Source organism: Triticum urartu, chromosome 1 (genome assembly GCF_003073215.2).
Source record: "Triticum urartu cultivar G1812 chromosome 1, Tu2.1, whole genome shotgun sequence".
NCBI classification, from domain to species: domain Eukaryota; kingdom Viridiplantae; phylum Streptophyta; class Magnoliopsida; order Poales; family Poaceae; genus Triticum; species Triticum urartu.
The window spans coordinates 568,070,315-568,091,351 of record NC_053022.1 but is presented as its reverse complement, the minus strand read 5'-3'; the positions used below and the strand labels follow the sequence as shown (position 1 = coordinate 568,091,351).

At 44.8% G+C, this 21,037-nt stretch overlaps 2 protein-coding genes across 2 annotated transcripts; both read left to right on the top strand.

Moving 5' to 3' along the window:
- Positions 1-397: 397 nt before the first annotated feature.
- On the top strand, positions 398-9,871 carry LOC125533200 (WRKY transcription factor 71-like). Its single transcript, XM_048696937.1, has 4 exons — positions 398-749; positions 8,796-8,805; positions 8,895-9,053; positions 9,535-9,871. Exons 1-4 carry the CDS (start codon positions 398-400, stop codon positions 9,869-9,871), a joined length of 858 nt encoding a protein of 285 aa, XP_048552894.1.
- Positions 9,872-12,859: 2,988 nt separating this feature from the next.
- On the top strand, positions 12,860-16,032 carry LOC125539928 (ADP-ribosylation factor-like protein 2). The gene is made up of 6 exons (XM_048703475.1): positions 12,860-13,104; positions 14,349-14,414; positions 14,588-14,698; positions 15,057-15,219; positions 15,436-15,516; positions 15,749-16,032. The coding sequence occupies exons 2-6, from the start codon at positions 14,350-14,352 to the stop codon at positions 15,884-15,886; spliced, it is 558 nt and encodes a 185-aa protein (XP_048559432.1). The 5' UTR covers positions 12,860-13,104; position 14,349; the 3' UTR covers positions 15,887-16,032.
- The last annotated feature ends 5,005 nt before the right edge of the window (positions 16,033-21,037 follow it).

Sequence of the window (21,037 nt, the reverse complement as noted above, 5' to 3'; positions counted from 1 at the left end):
GCAGCTGGAGACGCGTGTACACATGTGAACATTGAAGTACTTTCCGCGCCTAGTATGCCCAAAGTACGTACGTGTCCACCTAAAATATGTCGATCCCGACCCAGGATGAGGATGGATCGATCATCCCTCCCTCCATCTCCATCCCGTACAATACACTATCTTCATCACTGCCTAGGTTAATTCAAGCCCATGCTACTAGCTACCAAAGTAGTAGTACTCTTATTTAATACCGCACGCAGGCACACAAGTTTGGTCCAAAGGTTAAGGTCATAGTCATATCTTTTTTAGTCATATCTTGCTTGCACCTCCAAAGACTACAACGCCTGCCTTTCTCCTCCTCTCCATTCATTCAACGCTCTACCTAGAATCGACCCCACGCTCTCTCATGCGCTACTCCATGTCCGGATCCGCATCAGGAGAAGGAAATCACGACGGCGGCCAACTCTACGGCGAGCACGACAGCGTCTTCTTCCAGAGTCCGGCGTGCGGCGGTGGGGACGATGTTGGTGTAACCCCGTCGGCCTACTCCACCATCACCAACTACCTGCAGGGGCTCCTCAACCCCGCGGAGCTCGCGAGGCCACCAAGCTGCCCGGCTGTGGGCCAGGTGATCTGTGCCGCTGCGGCCCCGTCCACGGCCAACTCGTCGACGTCCAGCGAGGCGGTGGCCGGGCCCGCGGGTGCAAGAGAGGCATGCCGGCGCCGGAGGAGGGAGACGAGGATGGTTTGGCCGATCATGGCAGCTGCAGGTACGTGAATGAGTTTATCAGGGTGGATTTGATCTTGATGCAACCTGTTGGAAATATGAGCAAATTACTACGAGATTTAATCCGAATAAACAGAAGATAAATTATGACCACAGCAGCAGAGATTAAACTAGTCATGCGAACTAGCATAGCAGATGAACATATCACATCTAGGGCACATACTAGAAGCATGAATTCTACCACGATCTCGAACAGGAAGGATAGAATCACATACGGTACAGCGGGTGCAGCACCGCCGACGTTGACGTTGTCACCCATGTCGTCGAGGACAAGGTTGCCGAGGTCGGGGAAGAAGTCGTCGTTCGCGAAGTCGTCGCTGCCAGCAGTCGCGCTCCCCAAAAACCTGATCGCCCCTCTCCTATACAGGATCACGAGAGGCAGGGTTCCGGAGGCCTGTTGTCCCTTCTCGCGGTGCACGTCGGAAGGAGGGATGGAGAAGACTTGCTTGGCGGCGCAATGATCTGAAACGGTGGTGAGAAATCATACGAAGCGGCGGCGGCTAAGGTAGAATATATTGCGGGCCGGGTAGGTCGTGGGAGTAAACCCCACGTCCGAGTCGTCACGATCCAAAAGAATCGAAAACGGTACAGTAATTAACGCGTCTGTTAATTATTAATTAATGACTCATTAATTTTCCCATGCAGCAAAAATATAGACAACGTGCATAGCTCTATCCTCGGCTCGGCTCAATCCCGCAACCCGCGGCGCAGCGCGGCGCGGCGAGGCGAGCGAGGAGGAGGAGCGCGTGTGTAGGTCTCCTCTTCTCATGCTCATACAAGTGGTAGAAGAGCTCACCTTATAAAGAGGTGCAACTCTCTCTCAACTTTCAGGGTGGGACTAAATTTTAGCCTCACTCACTCCACTCACATGTGTGAATGAATGGGCCAAGAGAATTTCAGAATTTTAGTTGGGCTTTGGGCCAAAGGCCTACTAGCAAAATTCCACCAATACCCCACAAAGTCTCATTGGCACATCTCATCATTTAGTTCCAAAACATTGTTTTATATATCGGTGCTTAGTGGAGACTGTGAAGTTGAACTTCCACTTAGAAATTTATGCTACACTAGATCACAACTTGAATAGTGGACTATGCCTTGAACTACAAGTTTTCTGTGAAACTAGTTTCACACAAATTCTTGATCGATACTGGACTGCCGCAAGGCTTCCCCGCGGGTGGAGCGTATACGTCATACTCCAGAGCCTTTCATGAATTTATTAGAGAACACCCAATTCTCACAGACTGTGACGTTAACAGTCAAATTCATATAGGTGTGTTCCTCAGAAGATGTTCTGCAGGACAACATCTCTGCTTACCCGAATAAGCCACTTGGAACACATTAAGATAAGTATCAACCTGCCATGCAGATCAGGAGAGTATTGCATCTTCATGGAGTGGGATAATTAATATAGGGATACTCTCCTCCCAGCTGACCAACAGCTTGTCTCCCACTTCTACATCACGGGATCTCCGATCATATAGAGTGGATTACCACTATGGACAACTCATGCGGTGGGTCTCAAACCCATATCCATTGATGCATTATCTATCACATTACGTGATAGACCCTTTGTGAAGGGATCTGCCAAGTTTTTCGATGTTTGGATATAATCCAACGTAATAACTCCGGAGTTCCTCAATTTTCTGACAGATTTTAGTCTCCTCTTTACATGCCTTGAGGACTTCATATTGTCCTTAGAACTGTTTATCTTGACGATCACAGTTTGATTATCACAGTTCATCAGGATAGGGGGTATTGGTTTTTCAACCATAGGTAAGTCCATCAAGAGTTCACGAAGTCACTCTGCTTCAATAGTGGCAGTGTCTAATGCTGTGAGTTCTGCTTCCATAGTTGACCTTGTTAAGATGGTCTGCTTGCAAGACTTCCAGGAAACAGTGCCACCACCAAGTGTAAAAACATAACCACTTGTGGCCTTAATCTCATCAGTATCAGATATCCAAATTGAGTCACTATAACCCTCCAGTACCCTTGGATACCCGGTGTAGTGAATCCCATAGCTCGCGGTGCCTTTCAAATACCGCATAACTCTCTCAAGCGCATGCCAATGATCATCTCCCGGTTTTGACACAAACCGACTTAGCTTGCTCACAGCAAAAAAGATGTCAGGCCTGGCACTCGCCAAATACATAAGCGAGCCAATAATTTGAGAATACCTTAGTTGATCTCTAGCAATCCGTCAATTCTTTCGAAGCAACACACTAGCATCATATGGAGTTGGAGAAGGCGTGCAGTCGCTATACCCAAAACGATTCAAGACCTTTTCCACATAATGAGACTGAAGCAGTGTGATCCCACCATTCTCATCTCTCAACAGCTTGATGTTTAAGATAATTTCAGCTACTCCTAGATCCTTCATCTCAAAACAGCGAGATAAGAAATCCTTAACCTCCTTGATTAAATCAAGTTTGGTTTCAAAGATCAATATGTCGTCGACATACAGACAAAGAATAACTCCTTCGCCCCCACCATAGCGATAGTACACGCACTTTTCACCATCGTTTACTACAAAGCCGGCAGCAGTTAATGTTTTTTCGAACTTCTCATGCCACTCCTTAGGAGCTTGTTTAAGGCCATATAAAGATTTTAATAACTTGCACATCTTTCCTTCCTGACCAGGTACTACAAAACCATCTGGCTGATCCATGTAAATTTCCTCCTTCAACTCTCCATTGAGGAAAGCCATCTTAACGTCCATTTGATGAACGAGAAGACCATGTGAGGCAGCCAGTGATAGTAGCACCCAAATTGTGGTTAGTCTAGCCACGGGTGAGTAAGTATCAAAGAAGTCTTCACCTTCTTTCTGGGTATAACCCTTGGCCACAAGCCGTGCCTTGTACTTTTCAATCGTACCATCAGGTCTAAGCTTCTTCTTGAACACCCACTTACATCCTACAGGTTTGCACCCATAAGGACGGTCAGTGATCTCCCAGGTATCGTTAGCTAAGATGGAATCCATCTCGCTACGTACAGCTTCCTTCCAGTAGTCAGCATCAGGAGATGCATAGGCTTCTGAAATAGTCCTGGGTGTGTCATCCACGAGGTACACAATGAAATCATCACCAAAAGACTTTGCAGTCCTCTGTCTCTTACACCTCACAGGAGTTCCATTGTTACCCTCAACAGGATTCTCAACGTGTTCCATCGCAATGGTGGGTTCAGGATTTACAGTGAATTCCTCACTAGATGGAGTAGGTATCTTCTGATTTGATGAACTCGACATATCCTTCATAGGAAATATGTCCTCAAAGAAAGTTGCATCATTTGATTCCATAATCGTACCAACATGCATGTCGGATACCTCGGATTTTATTATCAAAAATCTATTGCCGACGCTATGAAAAGCATAGCCCAGAAGAACACAATCCACGGTTTTTGGTCCAAGCTTGCGCTTCTTGGGAATTGGTATATTGACTTTCGCCAAACAACCCCAAGTACGTAGGTAAGAGAGTTTCAACCTTTTCCTTTCCCATTCTTCAAATGGAGTCATGGTCTTATGCTTTGTGGGAACTCGGTTTAGGACATGACACGCAGTCATTAGCGCCTCCCCCCACCATTCCTTGGATAGACCCGAAGTCTTTAACATGGTGTTAACCATATCAGTTAGAGTTCGGTTCTTTCTTTCGGCTACCCCATTTGACTGGGGTGAGTAGGGAGGCGTCCTCTCATGGATTATACCATGTTCCGCACAAAACAAATCAAATTCATTGGAAAAATACTCTCCACCACGATCGGACCTAAGCCGTTTAATTTTCCGATCAAGTTGGTTCTCCGCCTCAGCTTTATAGTTTTTAAAGAAAGTCAAAGCCTCATTTTTTGATTTCAGAAGATACACATAACAATATCTAGTGGAGTCATCAATCAACGTCATGAAGTATCTCTTTCCACCTTTTGTCAACACGCCATTCATCTCACAAAGATCAGAATGTATAAACTCTAGTGGCGCCAAGTCTCTTGCCTCTGCAGTCTTATGGAACTTGCGAGGTTGCTTAGCTTGCACACATACTTGGCACTTGGAGCCTTTGACAGTAGAGATTTTCAGAATTAAATTCATATTGGCTAACCGCGTCATGCAACCAAAATTAATATGACAGAGTCGTGAATGCCAAATATCAGACTCATTATTGTGGCAAACATTATTAATAACTTTAGTGCAAATATCTGATAAAGATAGGCAGAACAAGCCTCCGCACTCATAGCCTTTTCCAACAAATTGTCCACACTTAGAAATTACAACTTTATTGGATTCGAAAACCAACTTAAAACCATCTCGACATAAACGGGAACCACTAACGAGATTTTTATTGATGGACGACACATGATGAACGTTCTTCAGACGCACAGTCTTCCCCGAAGTAAACTTCAGATCGACTGTACCAACACCTCGAACGATGGCATGTGACCCGTTCCCCATCAGCACGGGTGAAGTCCCTGTTGCCTGGTAAGAAGAAAACATGGAGGCGTCAGCACAAACATGTACATTGGCACCGGTGTCAATTAACCAATCAGGAGATTGAAATACTGAAAGGATGGTAGGAAAAATACCGTACCCTGATTCCTTCATATCAGTATCACCGATGACAACATTAGCGGACTTGCCGCTCTTCTCATGTTCGCACTCCTCAAAGCGGTTAGGACACTTCGGAGCCCAGTGATTAGGATCACCGCAGACATGGCAAAGTCCCTTTCCCTTCTTATGAGAATTCTTCTTGAAGTTGGTAGAATGTGATGGCTAGTTCTTTGTATCAAATTTGCCTTTGCTCTGAGTTTTGTTCTTATTGTTTTTGAACTTGTTGGGCTGGGAGTTCTTCTTCTGTACCATGTGGGCACTAGAACCTCCCTCAGCAACTCGAGCACGTGTGTCCTTTGCTCTCGCCTTCTCTTCAACATCAAGAGTACCAATGAGATCCGCAATGGAAAACTCCTGTCTCTTGTGTTTCAGGGAAGTAGCAAAATTGTTCCACGAAGGTGGAAGCTTGGCAATGATGCCTCCGGCAACAAATTTGTCCGGCAACACACACTTGAAGTACTCAAGTTCTTTTGCGAGCGACTGTATCTCATGAGCCTGCTGTACAACAGGGCGCTCATCAGTCATCTTGTAGTCATAGAATTGCTCCATGACGTACAACTCGCTGCCGGTGTCCGAGGCACCAAACTTGGCCTCGAGCGCAGCCCACATGTCCTTGCCGTTGTCAAACGACATATACGAATCCACAATGGAGTCATCAAGAACACTCAGAAGAGCGCCTTTAAAGAGGGTCGATCTTATCAAAAGCTTTCAGCTGTGCTGGATTAAGATCTCCCTCAGGCTTGCCCTTGGTGGCATCATAGGAGCCCATGGTCTGAAACCAGTAGACTGCTCTCGTGCGCCACCTTTTATATTGCGCCCCCTTAAAGGCAGGCGGCTTCAGATGCGCAGCAAAACCACTCGGAGTAAATTGCATATAATCAGGTTTTTGGATTGTTGGAAATATGAGCAAATTACTATGAGATTTAATCCGAATAAACAGAAGATAAATCATGACCACAGCAGAAGAGATTAAACTAATCATGCGAACTAGCATAGCAGATGAACATATCACATCTAGGGCACATACTAGAAGCATGAATTCTACCACGATCTCGAATAGGAAGGATAGAATCACATACGGTGCAGCGGGTGCAGCACCGCCGGCGTTGACGTTGTCGCCCATGTCGTCGAGGACGAGGTTGCCGAGGTCGGGGAAGAAGTCGTCGTTCGCGAAGTCGTCGCTGCCAGCCGTCGCGCGAGTGCGCTCCCCAAAATGCTGATCGCCCCTCTCCCGTACAGGATCACGAGAGGCGGGGTTCCGGAGGCCTGCTGTTCCTTCTCGCGGTGCACGCCGGAAGGAGGGATGGAGAAGACTTGCTTGGCGGCGCAATGATCTGAAACGGTGGTGAGAAATCATACGAAGCGGCGGCGGTGCGGGCCGGGTAGGTCGTGGGAGTAAACCCCACGTCCGAGTCGTCACGATCCAAAAGAATCGGAAACGGTTCAGTAATTAACGCATCCGTTAATTATTAATTAATGACTCATTAATTTTCCCATGCAGCAAAAATATAGACAACGTGCATAGCTCTGTCCTCGGCTCGGCTCAATCCTGCAACCCGCGGCGCGGCGTGTCGCGTCGTGACGAGGCGAGCGAGGAGGAGCGCGCCTGTAGGTCTCCTCTTCTCATGCTAATACAAGTGGTAGAAGAGCTCACCTTATAAAGAGGTGCAACTCTCTCTCAACTTTCAGGGTGGAACTAAATTTTAGTCTCACTCACTCCACTCACATGTGTGCATGAATGAGCCAAAAGAATTTCAAAATTTTAGTTGGGCTTTGGGCCAAAGGCCTACTAACAAAATTCCAACACAACCGTGTGCTAACTGAATCCCAGCTGATCCCCTTGTATTTCTTGCCCATCGATCGATCATCACATGCGTACATAGACTTTGTCGATCAGATGGAAGAAGTGTAGATCCATCCACTGGTACGTGTTCTTGCCATATCACTCTCGGCCTCCATTGATCTTCTCGGCCGGACGGTCTGAACGCGAAGATACTGCCGCACGTGCCATACCGGATTTAGGGCTCGCCATCCGTCAACTTGTCACCTACCTACCTACCATTTCAAACAAACAAAGGTTATCCAATCAGTTTCGTGGGTAGCAACGGAAGAACCGGCGACAGAATGATGTTCAGGCTCTGGTCGAAACGCAACAAGACTGCATATCCATGTCATTCTTGGATGAGGCATGTGTCTGATAGATGTCTATCTTATGAATTCTTGTTTTCCCTACCCCTTGAGTTCATCTTGAATTGCTTGTATTATCTTGATGCTATTTTATGAGTCGATAAAACTGCCTTTTATCAAAAAAAGATTTTGCGCTGTTGCCGTTTAGACCTAGCTATGTTGCTTTGTACCGAGAGACAGACGTGAGTGAATTCCAGCTTTTACCCTCTATTTTGATATTTTTTTACATTAATTACCTTATTTAGCGATATTCCACCCGTTTTAGCCATTTAGCAAAAGTTTTACCACATTTTACCCTATTTAAAATTTTGTGTGTGACTTGACCGGCTGTTAGGGGCTTTGTACCAAATACAACAATAAAGGCAGGCACTTCTACATGTATTAACTCTGTACCGGTCACCATATTTGCTACCTCGGTATTCAAATGTGTAGATGCATCAGATTTAGTAAAGTAGTATATTTACACCAGTTTAATCTGATCCACAGAATCATGCAAACTAAGGTCGTATGTGATAGTATTAAAGAAAAACATAGATGATTTCAGATTATATCGGTAACAGTTTTCAATGGTAACATGCCACGCTGATCATATTTGTTACCTAGGTATTTAGATATGTAGGGGAGAAGATTGACGTACCGGCAGCCGCCCACTCCAACGTTCACCAGCAGCCACACCTCTTGCCTGTCGTTCTTCGCCTAGGTCGGCCTACGCCCTCCTAACAAAGGAGGTAGTGGTTTGGGGCAGGATCATGCATGCAATTGGTGCATGCCGTAAATATTGGAGGCCAGCATGGTGTGGTCCTACTCGTGAGTTGTTTGTTGGATGCGAGCGACCTGCTCTGATGCAATCATATCATACTAGGCTAGTCAGGAGAAGTTGTGAGGACCAGTTCAGCAGGAAGAAAATAGTCAGGAAAAAATCATCGATGTGGCATGCTAGCTGGACCTGTCAATTGGGACTTGCCGGTCAGAATGCACACAAAATTCTAAACAGGGTAAATTATGGAATCACTTTCGGTAAATGGGTAAAGCAGATAAAATCTTGCTAAATGAGGGTAATTATTGTCGAAAATATCAAAATAGAGGGTAAAAAATGGAATTCACTCACAGACGTTGTTGTTTGCATGAAATGGAACTGGGGTTCCACCCCTGTTTCCAATCAAATGAAAGAAAAGAAGAACCGGCCGCTCAATGCAGGCTCATAACTAGCTAGTTTTCCGGGCAACTTCTTGTTTAGTTCCGCTTTGCATGTAGAAATTGTACTGTCGGTTACCGTGGCGAAATTCTCAGATCATGCACGTAAAACTAAGAATCACTAATGATGATCCTCATTGCGTTGACCGACTGATGCAGGAGCGCCAAGAAGGAGCAAGAGAAGAAGGGGAAGGGGGAGAAGAAGGCCCGTGGCTCCCGTGTGGCCTTCGCAACCAAGAGCGAGGTCGACCACCTCGACGATGGCTACCGCTGGCGCAAGTATGGCCAGAAGGCCGTCAAGAACAGTTCTTTCCCAAGGTACTACCTCCTTACATTCACCCCTATGCGTATGTGTTTCGAAAAGAAAAAACATGCCTTCCACTTCTCAGTTTTGCTCCTGTAGTGAGCTTGCAACTTCAGTTTAGAGATGGTACCCCAAATGTTCTGAGTCGAATTGCAAGACTGTAATATGACCGCAACTTGCTTTCGTTAGTGAAATCGGAGAGAAACAAATAACTTCTACAAAAAAATAACATTTCACTTTCGTTGCGATGATCATCTTTCTAAGTTTGAACAACACAATCTCTTGCTTGAAATTAAAGTTTCTACGACACACAACACATGTAATCATCTTGATTAGGCATCACGATATGCATATTTAGACAGCAATTAATAAATCTTGCTAGAATCCTCATGAAAAATATGTATGTGTGCATGCATGCATGGTGAGGGCAGCCATATGCTACGACAACAATTTAGCAATGCATTGCATTGAAGTGAGATTCTGAAACACGTGCAGGAGCTACTACCGGTGCACGGCTGCGCAGTGTGGGGTGAAGAAGCTGGTGGAGCGGTCGCAGCAGGACCCTTCCACGGTTGTCACCACCTACGAGGGCCGCCACGGCCACCCAAGCCCCATCATCGCCCACCATGGCGCACGGATGCTAATGGCCACCAGTGCCGACACTGCCTACTCGCTTGCCGCGCTCCAACATCACCAACATGGCTTTTTTCCAACCGGTACTGATGTCTACACTTCGTCGGTGGCACACCGAGTGTCGGAGTATGGCGGCATTCAGTTCCATGACGATCTTCTTCCGGATGCCACGATGGGCTACCAGCAAGGGTATCGTTAAGTCAGTCACTACGAGTATGTACATAATATATCTATAGCTTCAGTTTGGCCTTAATTAGCAAGGCATGGAGCTGGCCCATGGCACATACATTTTTTGTTTCAAACTGACAGGTACAAATGTTTGTTGTCCTGGGTTTATTTTGGATGTTGAAATCAAATTCTTCATATCTAGCTACTCCACTTACAACCTTCCAGCGCCAGTCCTCGAGTTTCGGAGGCCCCGGGGAGAACTCAAATGAATGGGCCCAGTGGCGACATTGGAGGAAAAAAATGATCCCATACATTGATAGAAAAATAATTCTTGCAAAGCTATAATAAACAGTGGTAATTTTCCTTGGTAAATAATACTCCAGGCCATAAATAACAACGTCATACTTCAGGTCTAAATCAATTACTCCCAAAAAGTTTCCATCGCTAACTTGGTATAGTTTCTCATTTGATCATCAAAAAGCCAAATTATGCTTGGCAAGAAACTTCACTGCAGCAACAATTCTAATCAGAACCTGTCTCCATCGCTCTTTCTCCTTTGCAATTTCTTGTTGCAGATCTTTATCAATTGTCACATTTTTACTTAGCCTCAGTCTTACCTCATTCCAAGTATTCATGTTAGTGATATGCTCAACACTATTCTGATGAAGTTTGAGCTTCTCGCTTAGATGCTTCCAGTCCATTAGTCCTTCAGATGCTAGTAAATTTTTGCTACTTTCGGACTTGAACAATTTGCAGCCAAAACAGTAAACTTTATTCACATGTTTAGAGTACATCAATCACTTCCGATCACCGACCTTCCCATCACTAAGCTTTCTTGAGTAGTAAGCGCACGAAAAATGTCTTCCAATATTATCGGTTTCGAATACAAGATTGTATTCCCTTGTAGGCCCTTTCTCAATCAGAATATCTCTTGCTTTATTGTCAAGAGCGTCCCAGTTTCTAGGGTCATAGATATCAAAAGGAGAAGATCCTTGTTCATCAACACTTGTAGGATTCTCACGGCCACTCAAATTTATAGGAGTCTCATGGGCATTGTTTTTCTCAATTGTGGTCTCATTCTCAGCAGGTTGTTGTTCTTCAGCACCATTGCCATCTAATTCATCAAGATTATCAGTAGTGTCATTCCTCACAACAAATTTATGCATAGCTCCCTTCTGAGTTCAAATAAACTTATCTATTCTTTTCCTCTTTGTTCTTTTCTCGAAACCAGATAAATGTTTTTTTGGGCAGCATGTTTGTAAGAAAAGGATTGAAGGCACTTGAAGGCTGAAGGAGTGAAGGTTACAATAAATCAGTGACACTCTGTGTTCTTCAGGCTGCAACTATCCAAATTCGATCATCAAGGAAACAATAAGTCCAGGACCAAGTCGGCAACAACAGATCGAACTCTACTCCAAGGCCACTAGCCCACTACTTGTTGTAAAAAGAAGAATATAGATTAATCACTAGATTAAGATTGAGGGCTAAGAGAAATTAATCTTGAGATTTACCTTTGTCTCCTGCTATTCCTTGCAAATGCATCTAGCGGCAGCAGCTGTCGAAGACTCGCAGTTGCACAGTGTGCAATGCAGGAATGTCATGCGGAGTTTTTGTAACACAATGTATGTAATTGTGAATACTTTGTGCGTTGTCTAAGATATGTTGCACAATATATAGAAACTCAATACTCCTGAGCATACAATGCAAGAGCTGGCTGTGCTATTTGGTTGCCAAGTAGGCACTTTATCTCACACTTACCTTGGCTTTCCACGGAGCCTTACAAACCTGGAATTGAAGACTTTGTTTCCATGCTGGATAGAATTGAAAATAGATTATTGGGCTGATCCACACTTCTGTCAACTAGAGATAAACTTATCCTCATCAAATTAATATTCTCTATCATGCCCATCTTCTTCATGTCCTCCCTTTTGATCCTTGTGACAGCGGTTAAGCAACTTAACATCTACCTCAAATATTGCTTTTGGAGGAAATATGGCACCCAGGAGAAAGGTTTTGCATTAATTGCCCATGACAAGGTTTGCTTGCCTAAAACTCATGGCGGTACGGTCGACCAGTAGAACGGCCAACCGTTGACTTTTGGAAAAAAAATTCAAAAATTCAAAAAGAATCGGAAATTCAAACAGGTTCACGAGTTCAAACAAAGTTACTGGATTTGGAATTTTTTTGCAGAATTCTAAAAGTAAATAAATTCAAAAAGAGTTCATAGATTTTTTTAAAAAAATCATCCATTTTGATTTAAAAAATCATCAATTCTGATTAAAAAAATTCATAATTTTTTAAAAAGTACATAAATTTTGAAAAAAAAAACTCACGAACTTGGGAAAAATGCATAAATTTTCATTGATTTCAAAAAAGGTCCACAGATTTTAAAAAAGTTTGCCAATTGTAAAAATAGTTCGTCAATTTGCAAAAGATCACAGATTCAAACAAACTTCATCAATTTGAAAAATGTTCACATGTTTCAAAAAAAACTTTCACGAATTTTATTAAAAAATTAAAAAAATGCACATTTAGAAAAAGAAACAATAAAATAAGGAAAAGGAAATAAATAGAAAAAAAAACCACCAGCAAACTAAAAACACAAAAAGGAAAAACCAGTCGAAAGGTTCTAGAAGGCTCGCAAAAACGACTGGAATCTTCTAAAAGCTTCCCCGATTGATGTAAAAAGCCGTTCATAAATAGAAAAACAACGACTTTATATGAGCCGGCCCTAACCCATTAGACTGGAGGGGTGTGCGCCAGAAGCCGAATCGTATATACATAAGAGAAACAAGACGTTATCTCCATTAACTTATTTATTATCTCAACATACATGCATGAAAAAAATCCGCTAAGCTATTCAGCCATTCATATGAAAATGTTTTATCTAATTATTATTCTACTTATATTTAATAAATATTGATACAATTATACATACTCATCAAATATAATAAGACATGTATTTATTTTCAGCAACCAATTGGCCTACAGCTTAAAAAAAACCTACTCATGCACAGGAGGCACCCGTACTCAAAAAAAAAAGGCCACCCGTGCGGCCGTGCTCTCCCGCAGGGCGGCAGTCTTGCTCTGTCCGTGTCGATTCCCCTATGCTCCTCTAGGCGTTCCGATCTGCCGCTTGCCTCGCACCCTCGCCGTCGCCAGGCGCCACCGCGCCAGTCGGGAGTCGGCAGCAGGCCGGCGTGCCCAGCCGTGCAGTCCGCTCAGGCCGTCAGCCGCCCTGATTTGTCAGGAGACCGGAGGCAGGTACGGTCCCATTTCAGTAAATGAGAACCATTTTCTGCTGCTTTAATTTCAGTCATACCTGATAGTGCCCAATTGCCCATAATATAAGTGAATCAAGGACCATTCCGCGTGCCAAATGGACTGGACAAAGTTCAAACTCAAATAGTCAGAAGAATGGATCCCTTATGATTTATATCTGTAGAATGCTCTTTAGAATAGGCAGCTCAGTTAAATCTGCATCTTCTGATGGATATGATAAAATGTTTCCAGTTTGAGATAGTACCTCATTCTTAAGCTCATCTAGCAATGTTGTTAGTCTTTCCCTGGTTTTCCGCCGGATCTTATCTCAGCACGTACAAGTGATCGGAGAGCATCCAAGTACTCCTTGCGTTAGTGCTTAGATACGTCCATTTGAGTGACAAGTAATTTGGCACCGAGGGAGTACACCTGAAGGCATGAGAAATTATTCATTGTCTGGGTCCTCAGTCCACCCTCTCCATTCCCCATTTCTGTAACAAAGATTAATGATACATCATTTCCATGTTAAACAAACACTGTTTGAAATATCTGAATATGTTGGACCTGTAGGCTACAATCTGAATATAATCCAGTTTCATGTTCAGAAACATGCAAACTGTCTACATGAGGATTTTAGCATGTATGTAAGACCATATCGATCTATTTCTATGTGCTATTGGTAATTTAATTAGAACGTTCACATGTAATATCTGTTGTCAGCTTTTTTAGGAGGTGGACCACCCTGTTTTAGAAATTAAAATCCTAGATCCACCATTGCTTCTGGTGGGTAAGCTGAAATTGACTGATATGGGACAGTGGCGTAGCAGTATATGAATGTACAGATCTTAGATTTATACTTGGTGAAAGCAGAGGCAGTGGCAAGAATTGTTTTCTTAGTACAACCCTGAAATTCTGAGCTGAACATCGCTTCACAGTGGCGTGCCGTGCTTTCCAATCTACCTCCGGCTCATGTCTTCTGAGATCAGACCTTGCTTTGAATTTAAGTGAGATACACAAACCATGCCTGAATCTTCACCGATTATCAAAATTATGACCCTGCATCATCACCAATTCCTAGCACAGTTTGTTATTCTGTCTGTGTGATACTTACGTAAACATTGGGGGTTCCTAGCAACCTGACTGAGTGTCTCTAACTGCATTAGAATTTCACAAGTATTTTTCATGTGTGGCTGTATTCCCCGTCTTTATCTTACTTTATACTGATTCCTCTGCTGGGCCACCTCCAGAATGGGTCTCCTCAGCATCATCAGAAAAATCAAGCGCAAGGAAAAGGAGATGCGGATTCTCATGGTGTAAGTTTACTGCTCCATTCCTTTCGCCTAATTATTTTACCCCAGAATCCTCCTATCCCAACGCACAACTGTTCTTGGTTCTTTCGTTGATATGTATGCTTCTGGACTTTCAAGGTTTGTGTCATTCAGTTCTTTGTTCTTGTTGGTTTAACTCACCGATGTCAAATTTACAGTGGCCTGGACAACTTGGGTAAGACGACAATTGTGCTCAAGATAAATGGGGAGGATACTGGTGTCATCAGCCCTACTCTTGGTTTTAATATCAAGACCATCCAGTACCAAAAGTATGTAGTGCATTCATTGCTTATTTGTTAAGTTAATTTTTCCATAACAAGAAACATTGCTTCCCGTTAAATATGTTATATTCATCTGTTATGTTTTCATCCTACTACGAGGCAAGCGGCATGGGTGGTTGTACTTTTACCATTGAAAGTAGGCAATGCGATTACTAATCTGCATTTATCTGAAAGAGTACTAAATCACATCGGTTAAAATACTACATACTTTGGCCGAAATTTTGGCAGCTGCTTGATGCCCATCACTCATGACTCATGGTGGTCGAAAACTCAAAGTGCATCGAGTACATTCATGGGGAACAGCAGAACAAATTGACAAGAATTGATAATGGGGTGATTGTGGCAGGTACTCGCTGAACATATGGGATGTCGGGGGTCAGAAGACCATCCGTTCGTATTGGAGGAACTACTTCGAGCAGACTGACGGTCTAGTTTGGGTGGTCGATAGTTCTGATGTTCGAAGGCTCGATGATTGCCGTACTGAGCTCCACAATCTTTTGAAAGAAGAGGTAAACCTCCTAGTGAATACAACTGATCATCTGCTATAACGTAATTTCTCTGAAGTTTTTGCTTTGAGTAACTTTGCAGAAAACTAGCAAAACAGAATGTTTACTGTTAGCATAAGAAAATTCTCGGGACTGCAAATTTGATTACCTAGCATCTTTGTGCTTAGTTTATATATTATTGTTCAACTATTCGGATGATCCTTGAATTGTTGATTACAGAGACTGGCTGGATCATCGCTACTAGTTTTCGCAAATAAGCAAGACATTCAGGGCGCTCTGAAGCCTGACGAAATTGCCAAGGTAAAGCATACTAGTCCAGGAGCATGTATTATTCATACTGGCATACGTTGGTCAATCTTCCTACTTGGAGTCACATCATCTGTGTATCTTCGTTTTAAGGAATAGTCGAAAACTAATCGCACTATCCCAGCAAGCATAGCTCCAAGATGATTTTAGTTATTTTGACCGACTCAGACTCAAGTTTAGCAGTGTCTAGAAGTTTGATGATAACAGATTTGAGTTTTGGATTCAGGTTCTGAATCTTGAAGTGATGAACAAGGACCGGCACTGGAAGATCGTTGGCTGCAGCGCCTACACCAGCGACGGCCTGCTCCAGGGCTTCGACTGGCTTGTCCAGGACATCGCCTCCCGCATCTATGTCCTCGACTGAAACAGCAACCAAAGTCTGCCGATTTAGCCACATACGCTACTGTTGTTGGTTACACAGCCATAGGCTTTGTCTCGCTCGTAATATGTACTGTAATCTGATCAGGTTTGAACCAAACCATGGATGGCATTAAGTTTTGCACTTTCCTTGTGCTCTTTGTGTAATGTAACCGGCGGGATCAGTTAAGATAGATGTGTACAGCGTTGCTCGGTTTGCAGCAAGTTTTACGTCTTCCTTCTAAAGATGCATGCACAGAACATTAGAATCACTTCAGAAAAGACAGAAAATGCGCAACCAGGAGGGAAAAGATATTTTGCAGCTATAACTTTTGCAGATCAACTGGTATCTGGGTCCTCAGTTTTATGTGAAAAACTTTGATGAATTTGCAGCAAGTTTTGCATCTTCAAGATATGCGTGTGTGGGAGGACCGCCCCTGAGGTCTTAGCTGAGCTCAAGGTCTGCATATGTCCAGCTTAAGCTCCAGAGCATTATTTGGTTTCTGTAATTTTTACATGTATGCCTGCCTGTTTGGGTCATCTTAACAATCCCTGCAGCAGTAATGAGGTTTTTCTGTGTTCTAAAGTTTGTTACCAACCCTCTCTTAGGTGATGTGGTATTGTGATCAGTGGTAAAATCCAAATCGTGGAACAACTGCTGTTTTTTAAATGACAATAGTGGTCTTCCTCGATGGTTTACAAGTTTTGTATTGAAACTGAATTCTGTTCCTTTGGCTTTTGACATTATTTTTCCATTCGATCCAAAATTGGGGTATTTACTTTTTTGACATAACTGGGGTATTTACTTTCTTTAGTTTAGCCCTGATTCGGTGCGTTCCATTCTACTCCCTCCGTTCCAAAATAGATGACCCAACTTTATACTAATTTTGTATTAAAGTTAGTGCAAAGTTGAGTCATCTATTTTGGAACGGAGGGAGTATGACTTAATCAGAAAATCATATTACTAGAAAGCTTTGATACAATGTTCTCCTTTCTATCTCTGTATGTAATGGTTTTGAACTTTCCTTATCATCCTGCTTCTCTTTCCAGAGGCATTATGCAAATAGGCCGATTGTTGAACTTGAGACTGCAGCGGAGGCTCTTGTTTGATGTTATGTAAATTTTCTCTTTCAGCTCGAAATATGGTTTCCCCCCATAGTTTGCTATATCTATATAGAAACATTAGAATACTGACTAGTATTTGCAAAGACCTGACGCTAATCTACACTTGCCATACACGATATAACTTATCGTACTTTGGTTCTCTGTTTGTTTATCTGAAGACAACTGAATTGTCTCAAAGAGATATAATGCAAGTTTCATTCTAAACATTGTCTTGAGGAGCATGGCGATATCCTCGTTCTCGATCTGGACATAGAAGCATAGCAGCTCTCGTGCCCGCTCCTCGTGGCCGATCCTCAGCCTCCGACCATGTCCCAGCGGTTGGCTCATGGCAGCAGCCTTGCCACGGAGGTTCACCCTCTTGAGCCACCGGTCTGTCAGGATCAGGTCATCGACGTCCTCGGCGCCAATCACCACCTGCACTCCTTCACCGGCTACGTGACGCTCCGTCTTCACGATCTTTTCGGGTAAGACGAAGTGGGTTAGTAACAGAGTATTATCAGATCACTGCATTAATCAGTGGCAACTGCATCTGATGAGTGGCAGTTGCAACCGATCACTGCTATGATCTGAACATAGCACTAGCCAAGTGCAACTGTCACTAATCAGTGGTAGTCGACAATCATCAGTGTTATGATCTAAACATAGCACTGCATGGTTGGCAACTGCCACTAATCAGTGGCAATTCCAAATTAGGCAACATTCAGTCACATTGTTTCTACTATCTATGTGAGGAAACACAATGGTCCTACAACATACATGAACAGTCTAACAACACCAATCTAGCATCAATCTAGTTACCAACACCAGTCTATCATCAACACCCGAGGAGCACTAATGTAACAATCTAAGAGGATGACATGCTTATGCAACAATTTTGCATCCACACCTAAGGCAGGTGCCATCTACACTATCAGCCAACAACAATCAATTGGAATTGAATCGATTCGATTGCAGTCGAATCGATTGAAATCGAATCCAATCCTAGTACTCACTAAGCAGAAACCATAAACTACATCTATGAGCAGGGGGGGGAGGTGGAACTTATTGGAGCAGTTGCCATTGGAGTGTACGCCGGTCGTGGGGCAAACCCTGGCGGAAACGCGGGGACGCCCGAAGAGGATGCCCGGCCATGCCCAGGGCCATCGCTGATGCGCCGGTGCTCCTAGTGACGCGCGAGGTAGATGAAGAGGGCGTCGTCGTCCATGGCCCTGCTGTGCTCAACATAGAAAACCCCGAGCGAGGGTAAAAAAACCTTTGGCCACTGGGGTTCCCAACAGCGGCGCACCCGATGGGGTCCCCTCCGGCGGTGCATTCGAACCCAGGACCAGCAGGCCCGGATACGGCAGTGGAGCCGGAGCGGCCGACACTGCATTGGCCGGAGGACGCGGCCTGGTGCGGAAGGGAGACGGTGCGCATATGGCCACCATCAGGTCAATGGTTGTTGGCGAGGACGGCCACCCACCGGTCTTGGATTGGGCTACTGCCCGCGATGATGGGGGTGAGAGGGGCGCGGCGGCGGGCATGCCATCAGAGGAGAGCACGAAGGGGCGGTGAGGAAAGTGAGAGAGAGCGGTGTGAATGGGGACTGGAGAGAGGGATGTGAGTTATGAGATGTCTCGTCCGTCTCCCGCGCTCCTTGATCCGTGCAGTGAAGGGGCACGCATGGCTCGAGCGAGCCTGGCTCGTCAAGAACCGCCGATTCTACCGTTCCCTCATGAACAGGTTCAGGGATGCTTTATGTTTCGTACGGTCCGAGAAGCAGACGCATGCCAGTCAACTCTCCCTTGATGTAGCATTGTTGCATAAATTACGGTCATCGCTTAGAGCATCTCCAGCCGTTCGGCCCCCCATGGCGCTAAAAAAGGGCGGTCTGGAGATGAACCGTCGCTAGGTCGGCCCCTGGGGCGACCTAGCTCCCAGTCACACCCTCAGACGCAGCCCCCAGAATGCAAAAAATTCGAACTTGGTCGTTCCCGCTCACAAAAGACGCCACAAGTCGGGCGATCGCAAGCCACAGTTCGGCGTAAAAAATAGAGCGGCAGAAGTTTGCGTGCGCATCACTCGGCGGGCTCTGCCCCAGGCGTCGGCGGAGTTGGCGTGCGCGGGCTAGGCGGTGTCGGAGCAGCCTCTGCGCTGGGCGGTGTCGGCGCGGTTTCGGTGGTGCTGGGCGTCGTGGAGGCGTCGTCACGTGGGCTTGGCGGCGGCATCGGCGTGTGCGTCGGCGTCGGCGTCGACGTGTGCGTCGGCGTCGGCGGCCTTGTCGAGGGAAGCCGGTTCAGGATGAGGCCGCGCTCCGCCAAGTACCACGCCTTGAGCGCCTCGTCGGTGCTCTGGAGCATGTCCGCCCCGCCCAGCAGGAAAGCCAGGTCGGTGTTTCTCTTCTTCGCGGCGACGTTCGTCCGAAGCAGGTCGAGCTTGACGGCGTTGCTCGACATCAACGCCGACCACCGCGCCTCGGTCTTCTCTTCACGAAGGACGGCCCGGGCCTGCGCGTCGGCGAGGTAGTGCTCGATGGACTCCTGCACTCGAGCGGTGGCCGCGTCGGCGTATTTCCCCTTCTTGGCAACTGTGTTGCTGTCCAGCCGCCCTTCCGATGCGCCAGGAGTCGGCGCGTCCGGCTTGTAGGTCTCCTTGGCTTTGTCGAGGGTGCGTCGGACTTCCGCCCACTTCTCGCACTTGTCAATGCGCTTGTAGACGTGGAGGTACTTGAATTCGGCGTCGCTGTTGCTCTGTTGGTACAGGGCGAACATGCGCAGCAACTGCGCGGAGGAACAAACAGTTGGCGCGCGTACACGGCGAAGAGAGGCGGGAGGCCGGCGTGGCATCACTAGTGCAGAACCAGGCAATAGCACCGGTTCGTAAGGCCCTTTAGTGCCGGTTCGGTAACTAAAGGTGCTAAAGGGCAACCACGTGGCACGAGCCAGCTCCGTGGGCGCGTAGGACATTAGTACCGGTTGGTAACACCGACCAGTACTACATGTTTGGGTGTGTTTTGGTTTAATTTTTATTTTTATTTTTATTTTGTGTTTTCAATTTAGTTTAGTGATTGTTTTACATTATAATGATTTGTTAAATCATTAGGTGAATGTACCGTAGATTAGTTTGACTGGATGCATGTGGATCCTAGCTAAATCATCAAGTATATGTCATATCCATATTATATATATTTGATCACCTAATTAAGTGATTAAGGTAATATGGATATGGCATATACTTGATCACTTAGCTAGAATCCATCTAGTTGAAACTAATCTGCGGTTTCTTTCATAAATAATATAATAACTCATCATCATCATCATCATCATCATATTAATATAAAAACTCTTGCATCATATATATCATCACCAATAACAGTTTTCATAGCTAGCTAAAAATCATCATATAATAGTCGTCTCATTACCACTACTTAATCATCATATAGTTATTACCGCTATCTAATCACCACCGATACTAGCTTAAAGAAGAAACATTCACTTGTACCAGAAGCAAAGATATCATCGAGTTCAACATGGTAATGATATTATAAGCGTTCATAACACCACAAAAGCAAATCACTCTTTGAGATTAAGTTCAGGACGAAGAACACGGACATGAGAGGATAAGCACTAAGAGCATGAACTAGCTAATTAATCACTCCCGCTGCTCTCTCTCAGGTAAAATAGCATAGAACATGTATCGCTTTCATGATTCATCATATTGGAGCATGCAGATGAACCTGTCTCCTAATCCTGGGTTGCGCTTCTGATTGCTGCCCCCTAGTACTTCTCTGCGATCGTTCACAATTTTTCTCCAGTCTTTTACTATTAATCATTCCTCGCTATTAGAAATCATGAATGCACTAAAGTGCATTGTAGGATATCTTGGTCGTAAGCTAACAATATTCATGGTACTTTAGTCTCGATCTAATCAGGCACAACATTCATCGGGAGTCCCAATTGAAGAACATCGTATAGTAACATACTTAGCAATGAAGTTTAGCTTAAAAAAATAATGTATGCAAAAGATGCACTGAGGAGAAATAATAGAAATCTTA

Bases quoted from the DNA above. Each gene is read 5' to 3' on its own strand.
- LOC125533200 (XM_048696937.1), top strand. From the start codon at position 398: ATGTCCGGATCCGCATCAGGAGAAGGAAATCACGACGGCGGCCAACTC. The intron at 9,054-9,534 runs GTACTACCTCCT...AAACACGTGCAG, and splicing joins AAGAACAGTTCTTTCCCAAG to GAGCTACTACCGGTGCACGG.
- LOC125539928 (XM_048703475.1), top strand. From the start codon at position 14,350: ATGGGTCTCCTCAGCATCATCAGAAAAATCAAGCGCAAGGAAAAGGAG. The intron at 14,415-14,587 runs GTAAGTTTACTG...TCAAATTTACAG, and splicing joins GAGATGCGGATTCTCATGGT to TGGCCTGGACAACTTGGGTA. The intron at 15,220-15,435 runs GTAAACCTCCTA...TGTTGATTACAG, and splicing joins ACAATCTTTTGAAAGAAGAG to AGACTGGCTGGATCATCGCT.